The 8,872-nt window shown below is 43.2% G+C and overlaps 1 protein-coding gene across 3 annotated transcripts in view; it reads right to left on the bottom strand.

Moving 5' to 3' along the window:
* Phf20 (PHD finger protein 20) overlaps positions 1–8,872 on the bottom strand; it is a 171,073-nt gene that overhangs the window by 140,183 nt on the left and 22,018 nt on the right. For all 3 annotated transcript variants that reach the window (XM_004630988.2, XM_023714919.1, XM_023714917.1), the window contains exon 2: positions 4,484–4,598. In XM_004630988.2, the coding sequence (XP_004631045.1) occupies positions 4,484–4,566 (83 nt within the window). In that variant the 5' untranslated portion in view covers positions 4,567–4,598. The remainder of the gene's footprint in view (positions 1–4,483; positions 4,599–8,872) is intronic.

Raw genomic sequence — 8,872 nt, 5'->3', positions numbered from 1 at the left:
CCGCGGTTCAATCCCCCAGCACCACATGCCAGCCAGCCCTGCCCCCTGGTGGGCTGAGCTGGCCACACACACACACACACACACACACAAATAAATAAAAGCTTTAAAAAAAAAAATTGGCCATAATGTCATTTCTACAGTAAACATATAACGGTAAGAAAAATTAATGACTTTTTCGTAATAATATGAAAAACAAAATACAAAGCAATAACCAGGTGGGATGGCATAGGTTTATAATCCCAGCGCTCAGTAGACTGAAGCAGGAAGATAGTGAATTAAGGTCAGCCTGAGCTGCAGAGTAAGACTGTCTCAGAAACAGCAACAAAGAGCTGGTCAAATAGCTCATCAGATTAAAGAACCTGCTTATGCAGAGAATGGCATACAATCCCACCCCCAGGGCACACTGAGACAGCAATTGAGACTGGGAGTGGTGGCACAGGCCTGTAATCCCTGCACTTGGGAGGCTGAAAAATAGAAGGATCACTACCAAGTTCAATCTATATAGTGAGACCCTGTAGACTCTGTACTAAATACATTAAAAAAAGAAAAGAAACAGCAACACTTCCTTTTTGTGGGAATACAAGGTGGTAGGGCATTGCCTGCCCACCCCAAAGTGTCACACACTACCTCTCTACCACATGAGGATCTTCAAACCCAACCATGTCATCATCAAGTCTCTGTTGTTGTTGTTGTTGTTGTTGTTGTTGTTGTTGTCAGAACTGGGGATTGAACTCAGGCCCTTGCTTGCCAGGCAAGTGCTTGTTCTACTGAGCTATCTCCCCGGTCCCATCATAAAGTCTTGTTTCTGGTACTTCATGTTCCACATAAAGAAGATGAAGAAATCTTCAGGGAAGATGGTCCACTGTGGGCAGGTGTTTGAGAAGTCTCCACTGCAGGTGAAGAACTTCATTATGTGGCTGCACTAGGACTCCCACAGTGGCATCCACAGCATGTACCAGCAGTACCGCAACCTAACCACAGTGGGCGCTATCAACAGTGCTACAGGGACACGGGTGCACAGCAGTGCCCATCTATCCAGGTCATGAAGGTGAAGACTACAGCCAGCAAGCATGCTGGCCAGCTGCCAAACAGTTCCATTCTAAGATCAAGTTCCCGCTGCCCCACCAGGCCTTGTATCACCAACACAAGCCCCGCTTTACCACCAAGAGGCCCAACACCTTTTTCCTAGAAGACATGTCAATAAACCCAGCAGGGGCTGGGCTGCGGGGGGGGGGGGGGGCATAATTCTCGTGCAATGCAAGTGTTGGCAAGTGCGGTGGGGAGGCGTGGCTATGGCCGGTGCCGGGGCGGGGGGGGGGGGGGGGCAACAAAAACAAAAGTATTTATTTGGTACAAGGACCATGCCTGGTTTGGGCACCGGCATGGCATATCGTAGTGAGCACTGAACTCGAGTCCTTGCACTTACCAGCCAACCAAAACAAAAAATACAGAGTAATGATTCTATCTTATACAAGTATCAAATCAGCTGTAATTCCTCATTCTGCCTACAAGAAAACTGAGGCTGAGCTGAAGTATTTAACAAAGAAAACTCAACTAGCAATTAGACCACTGAGATTCAAATCCAAAGCACCTCACCCAAAAGGACAAGCAACTGTCAGTGCACCAGACAGGGCTTTAAGATATATTCAGACAACCAACAAACTAAAGCTATAACCTCAAGTTCACAGGCTGGGCTGTTAATTTGCCATCTGCATTTAGAAGGGTAATCAAGGCAGCAAACTTTTAGACATGATGCAAGGACCTTAAATTTTAGATAGTCACGAAATCCCAAGAAACCAACCAAATAAGCCTTTCTACTGATATACGGCAGCACAGTACCCCTTTCTCTCAGACTCCAAATGTTCAGGGCAATGCCAGCCTTCCCCTTCCTGAGGCTGTTCCTCCTCAGTGGGAAATAGATCCACAAAACCAGCTGCCAGTTGGCCCCTTTCCTTCTCAGATAACACCAAAAGTAGGTGAGGCAACAGTTTATTCACTGTCTGGCAAAGTCTGCTAAATTAAACAATTAAGTAGTGGTAGAAGGCTGAAGCAAGAGAATCTCAAGTTCAAGGCTACCTGGACTATACAAGGAGACTCTCCTTAAAAAAAAAAAAAGGACTGGGGAGATAGCTCAGCAGCATAAGCATCTGCCTGCCATGCGCAACATCCTGAGTTCAATCCCGGGTACCAATCAATCAATATAAAATTAAAGTAAAACAGAAAAGAAAGAGAAATATTTGCAAACAAATAACTATTAAAATAATTGACTCTACTTCCGATTTGATTTGAAACTGTCTCATTGCTGTTTATCAATAAAATTTTGAAAAAAAATAAATAAATAAAATAAAACAAAATAATTGACTCATGCTCAGATTGTGGCTTAGTGTTAAAGCACATACTTAGCATCAATAATAATTGTTTTGTTTTTGGTGGAACTGGGGATTGAATTCAGACCCTTGCGCTTGCCAGGGAAGCACTTACTCTACTGAGCTATCTCCCATGCCCCAAGGAAAGATAAGTCTTTCCTTTTTTTTTTTTAATAATTATTACTATAGCTGGGCACTGTAGCACATTAATTATAATTCAAGCATTAATCGAGAAAAGATGATAGTAAGCTCAAATTCGATCTGGGCAATTTTGTAAATAAGAAACAAGAATTAAGGGCTGGCCAGATAGTTCAGCAGACTAAAGCACTAAGCAGGTGCAGGGATGGTGATTCCTGGCTTGCAGTGCTGACCCTGCTCCCAGGCGCACCAAGGCAGCAAGACTGGGTGTGGTGATGTGTACTTGTAATCCCAGGGCTTGGGAGGCTGAAAACAGGAGGATCAATCACTACAAGTCAGATCTATATGGTGAGACTCTGTAGACCCTGTACTAAATACATTAAAAAGAAAAAGAAGGGAACAAGAATTAACTTGGGAGTGGTGGCTCACACCTATAATCCCAGCACTTGGGAGGTTGAAGCAGGAGTACTATCACAAGTTTGAGGTCAGTATGAGTCACACAGCAAAAATAAAGCTTTTAAAAAGTAAATAAATAAAGAGGGCCAGGGATATAACTCAGCGCACCTGTGTGGCATGCACAAGGTCCAGAGTTCAACTCAAACAAAAATTTTTAAAAATAAAAATAAGAAAATAAATTAAAAGATATAAGGATGTAGCTCACTGTGAAGGCTATTACTGTGATCCCCAGTAGAGCAAAAAAATAAATACCAAGCCTAACCACAGCAGTAGTACAACCACTTGGAAGGCTGGAGGCAAGAAGATCTCAAATTCAAGACCAAACTGAGCTAAACTCAGTCTCAAAATAAAGCAAAGTATATAGCTCAGTGCTCCTGGGATTCAACCCCGAATACAGTACCACAATTGATAAATCCATCAATATAAAATAAAAAGGGCTGGGGGAAAAAAAGGGCTGAGGATGTAGTTCAGTGGTAAACTTAAAGATAACTAAGTTAGGTGTGTCTAATTCTGACAGCAAGACAACTTTCTGCCAGGCACTTACCTGATTTTCTCTTTTTCTTGAATTCTTTTTATTTTTTGAGACAGTGTCTCACTTTGTAGTGCAGGTTGGCCTCTAACTTGGAGCAATCCGCCTGCCTCAGCCTCCTGAATGCTGGACTACAGGCATGTGCCACCATGCCAGGCTTTCCTGACTCTATATACCCTAGGCACGATTCTGAGATAACTGCATGACAGGCAAGATATTCCTTACATAATCTCAAAAGATTTGCATTCTGAAACCTCTCCCCATACATTGAGCACTAAAAAGTAACCCAGTTGTAGGACCACAACCACATCACTTTAGTTTTTAATACTTGGGGGGGAGGGGCAGGGAGATGGCTCAGTAGAATAAGCACTTCCCTGGCAAGCCCAAGGGCCTGAGTTCAATCCCCAGTTCCGCAAAAAATATACTCCCTACATGTTCTATTATTTAATTCTCAGGATAATCACATGCAGTCCATATAATCAGTACCCACATTTATTGAAATACAAACGTACAAAGTGACTACCTACTTTTTGAACAGAACCATCCTAACCAAGACCCTCTGTGATGACTGTATCTCAGCCACACCACAGCTCACCCCATAAAAGGAGGAGCTGTGCACAACACAGGAGCTGTTCTGATCCAAGTCCCCTTCTTCATTTCCATCCTTCATCTTTCTCTTCTCTCTTCTTCCACACAGGCAGTCAGGAGCAAGTCAGCTTCACCATTAACCCTTCCCCGTTCTTGGTGCTTTTTCCCCTACTTCCATCAGATTAACAGTCAAAAAGGGGAACAAATATGACCAAGGGTCACAGGATGGCCCCTTGGACACGTAAGTCCCTGCATCAAAAAGAAAGGAAGCCCTACATTCTGTCTCTTTCATCTTCCAAGAGTCAAAGAGCAATAAGTCACCACAGAAAACCTAGGCTACCATTCGTCAGTGCTGCCAAAAGTCCTTTACTAAAAGGCATTAATTAACAGAAAAATGTAAAACTACCAGTTTTTTAAACGGTCCCGGGCTTCCAACTGGGCTCCCACTTCAAAGCTGATTCCTCTTCTGTTAGGTGGATGCTTTGTCATTTTCAGTCATCAATGGGGCTGCTTTTATTCTCCTGAAAAAGCCAATTAAATATTTATGAAACTCAAGCAAAGTCCACCCAGAGTGCAGCATCATTCATTACACATAAAAAGCAGACAGGAATTATTCATAACACAAAACTCCCTGCAACCCATCAGCGCTCTTCTTCGCACCTGCTCTCCTCCCACAGGTGTCCCTCCGTTGACTCCTCCTCCTCCTCCACTGTGCCCATCCTATGCCTTCACAACAGTGTGGAAATCCCATGCCCAGCACTGCTTGTTAAGGACTCACCCAAATGGACACCCTCAAAACATCAAAAACATTAACCAGAGGGGCAGGCATGATGGCACTTGCTTATAATCCCAGCATGCTGAGAGACTGAGGAAAGACAAAATCTCAAGCCCAGCTTTGGGCAATTTAGGAATTAGTGAGACCCAGTCTCAAAAAAATAAAAAAAAGAGCTGGAGATACAGCTCAGTGTAAAACTCTTGAGTTTAATCTCCAGAACCAGGGAGTAGGGGAATGCCCATAGGGTAAATCCAATTATTTGCTGATGCAGTCAATAACTATTTGCTCAGACTATTTAGAGAAACAGTCAAGACTAAAGAGATGGGCTAGGGATATAGCTCTGCAACACAAGCACCTGCCTGGCAAACACAAAGTCCTAAATTTGATTCCCAGTGTTTAAAAAAACAAAAAAAGAGAGAGAGAGAGAGACAGAGAAAGAAAAAAAAAAAAAACAAAGAGACACACAGTTCCTGCCTTCAAAAGGCCTCGGACCGGGGAGATGGCTCAGTGGAATAAGTGCAAGGACTTGAGTTCAATCCCCAGTTCCACAAAAAAAAAAAAGGAAGCCATGAGCTAGGCATGGTGGCACACACGTGTGGGAAGCTAACAAGAGGATTACTCAAGGCTGTAAATTCAAGAGTGTCCCGGACAAGCCGGCTAGATGGCTCAGCGGTCTGAAGGGTCTGCTTTTAGAAAAGCTTAGGCAAAGCCTAGGGCCCATGGTTCCAACCCCCGTACATGCTGTGCCAGCCTGGCCCCCAAGACAGACTGAGCCAGCAAAAAAGACTGTCCTGGGTAACACAGTAAGACCTTACCTCAAAAATACGAATAGGCATATATTTATATTTATATACACATCCATATATGAACATGCATAAGTAACTGATACCTTGCTCTCTATTTTTTGCTTTTTCTTTGCCAGGGCTTTTTTGGGAAAGGGTCTCACAAACTGGCCTTGAACTCACTATATTACCGAGGCTGATCTTGAACTCATGACAATCTTGCTGTCTCAATCTCCTGAATAATGAGATTACAAGTAATGCACTGCAGCACCCATCCTGGATCTACTTTTTGAAGGCTGGACAAGATCTATTTATATGTTCTACTTCATGAGTCGATTCTGGTAGTTTATATTTTACTAAGTAACTGTCTATTTTATGCATTTTCAATTACACTAATATAGAACAGTACAAAATATTCTTTCTTGTTTTTTAAATTATTATTACATCCCTCCTTCCCACACCACTATTAGAGATTGAACCCAGGGTTTAGAACCCCCCCTCCTCTTTTTTTATTTGGAACAGGCTCTCACTAAACTGCCTAGGTTAGGCTCAGACTTCCAATGCTGCTATCTCAGCTTCCCAAAATACAGATCATTTACTTTTGTTCTGTTAGTTTGGTTTGATTTTTATCTAATGAAAGAATGTCTCGCAAAGTCACTAAATTACCCAGGTTGTGCTTGAACCTGCAATCTTCCTGCCCCAAGGCTCTTGTAGTGCTAGGATTAGAGGCAAGGGCCACCACACCTGGCTCTCATTTGTTTTCTTCATCAAGTTGCTGAGTACTGTGAAAGAGCAATTCTTCCTTCACTGCAGTGACTGCCCTTTATGAGTCAGGCAATGCTCTGACAATGGACTCGCACTGCTTGGGCAGTTTACATTGTGAGATCCAAAGTTTTATGGGAGGGAAGAATTGCTCTTTGGTGTTGTCTTGCTGTGGTGCTCTAGAAGCTCACAGCATCTCCATCACAATTATCACAACCATCAGTAGTTCCTCTAACTGCATCTGGAATTTCTCATGTTACCCAGCAATCCCATAAACTGTTTCTCTCCTTTCTCTCTCCCTCCACTTCTTTTGAGACAGATTCTTGTTGTGTAGTCTTGAACTCACTATGTAGTTCGTCTTGAACTCCCAGTAATGCTCTTACTCTGCAGCCTCTCAAGTGCACAGGTGTGTGCCACTATGCCCAGCTCAGAACCTTGTCCCGAAAATGGTCTAATAGGACTTTTTTTTTTCTCAAAAGGAAAATGTTACCATTCTCCCCCCTCCCCTCACCTTCCAATAATGGAGATAAAAGCCAGGAGTGCTATAACATTGAACTATATTTATTCTCAGTCCTTCTTAATTTGAGACAGGTTCCTGCTAAATTGCCCAGGCTGGCCTAAAATTTGTGATTCTCCTGCCTTAGACTCCAAGTACGTAGAGTTACAGGTATGTGTCACACTGGGCCTGGCTACTGCTTAGTTTTGACGGCAAATGACCACCTTTCACAGTACTCAGCAGCTTGATAAGAGCTATTATGAATTCTGCTATTAAAATGGATCCCTGTATCACTGTATCTTTTTGGGTTGTTTTGTTATTTTTAGACAGCTATTATGGTATGTTTCTGGATGGCTCCCAAAGCCTCATGTGGTCATCATGGGGTGGGCTTTTCTGAGGTGGCTGAGTCTAAAGTTTGTGACTGATCCATGGTCTAGTGCTGGGAATAAGGGTGTTGAGTGCTACACCCATCCTGGAGTGGGTAGACCGCATACAATATATGGGAGGAAAAGAGGCTTGCTCACCCCTCCTCTATTGTTGCTTTTGTTATTTTCCACAGCAAGGAACAGTTGCCCCCCTGCCATGCCACTCTGCCTTAGAGACAGCTGATAATGGAATGAAACCTCTACAGGGGCTGGAGAGATGGCTCAGTGGTCTAAAGCACCTACCTGAATCAAGCTTGGCGAAGCACAGGGACCACGGTTCGATCCCCAGCACCACATGCCAGCCAGCCCCGCCCTCTGGTGGGCTGAGCTGGCCACACACACACACACAATAAATAAATGTAATAAATAAAAATAAATAAATATTTAAAAAAAAAAAAAAAAAAATAAACCTCTACAAACTGAGTTCTACAAACTAAATAAAATAAACTTCACCTCCTTTAACCTTAGGGATTCCATATTTTTGTTGCTAGCCACCTGAAAAAAAGTAACTGAGACAACAGTCTCTCTTACTAAATAACCCAGGTTTGGCCTTGAACTCATTATGTGGCCCATTCTGGCCTCAAACTCATGATCCACCTACCTCAGCCTACCAAGTGGTAAGACTACAGGTGCCTGCCAAGCACACATGGCTTGCTTTGTTTTGGCTTTTGGTGGTACCAGGGATCAAACTCAGGACCTTGCACTTACCAGGCAAGTACTTATTCCACTGAGCTATCTCCCCAGCCCGCTTTGTTTTTTGAGAAAGGGTACTGCTATGTATTTCAGCCATGCCTTGAACTCATGGCAATCCTCCTGTCTCAGCCAGGATTGCAGATATGTACCACAATGTCTGGCTCCATGTATCAGTATATAATAGTTTAACTCTTTCAGCAAGATACTGAGAAGGAAAATAATTGAGTCAAATGAAATTTCTGCTTTTAGTTTCTTGAGAAATCGCCATCTGATTTCCATTGTGATTGCACTAGTTTACATTCTTGCTAAAGACCCAGAAGGGTTCCTCTGCATTTTTTATAGAATGATTTTTTTTTTTTTTGTATTTTAGGGAAGGGTCTACAGGGTGTTCAGGGTCTCACTACTAGACTGGACTCATAGCAATCTACCTATTTACACCTCCCAAGAGCTGTATCAATTGATTTGATATAGTCATGTTTGGCAGGTTCTTTTTAAGTCTCACATGAAGGCAGTCCCTGGGTTAAGGCCTCAGTACCATCAAAGGGGAAAAAAAAAAAAGTGAGGAAAACAAGACTATTCCATCAGGAGCCAAGTGTAGTAGTACATACCTATAATTCTAGCACTGGGGAGGTTGAAGCAGGAAGATCTCTGAATTCAAGGTTAGCCTAAACTACCCAGTGAATTCAAGGCCAGCCCGAACTACATAGTGAGACCTTGTCTCAAAAAACAAAAGGGCCAGCAAGATAGCTCAGCGGTCCACAGCACCTGCTTAGGCAAGCACACAGGTACTGTGGTTTGTTCCTGGGTACCACATGCTGTGCTAGCCCTGCCCCCAGGGTGGCTGAGCCGGCCACCAAAAAAA

This window comes from Octodon degus, unplaced genomic scaffold (assembly GCF_000260255.1).
Source record: "Octodon degus isolate 3935 unplaced genomic scaffold, OctDeg1.0 scaffold00037, whole genome shotgun sequence".
In the NCBI taxonomy this organism is placed as follows: domain Eukaryota; kingdom Metazoa; phylum Chordata; class Mammalia; order Rodentia; family Octodontidae; genus Octodon; species Octodon degus.
The sequence above is the reverse complement of the archived record's forward strand: the minus strand, read 5'-3'. Positions and strand labels throughout refer to the sequence as shown.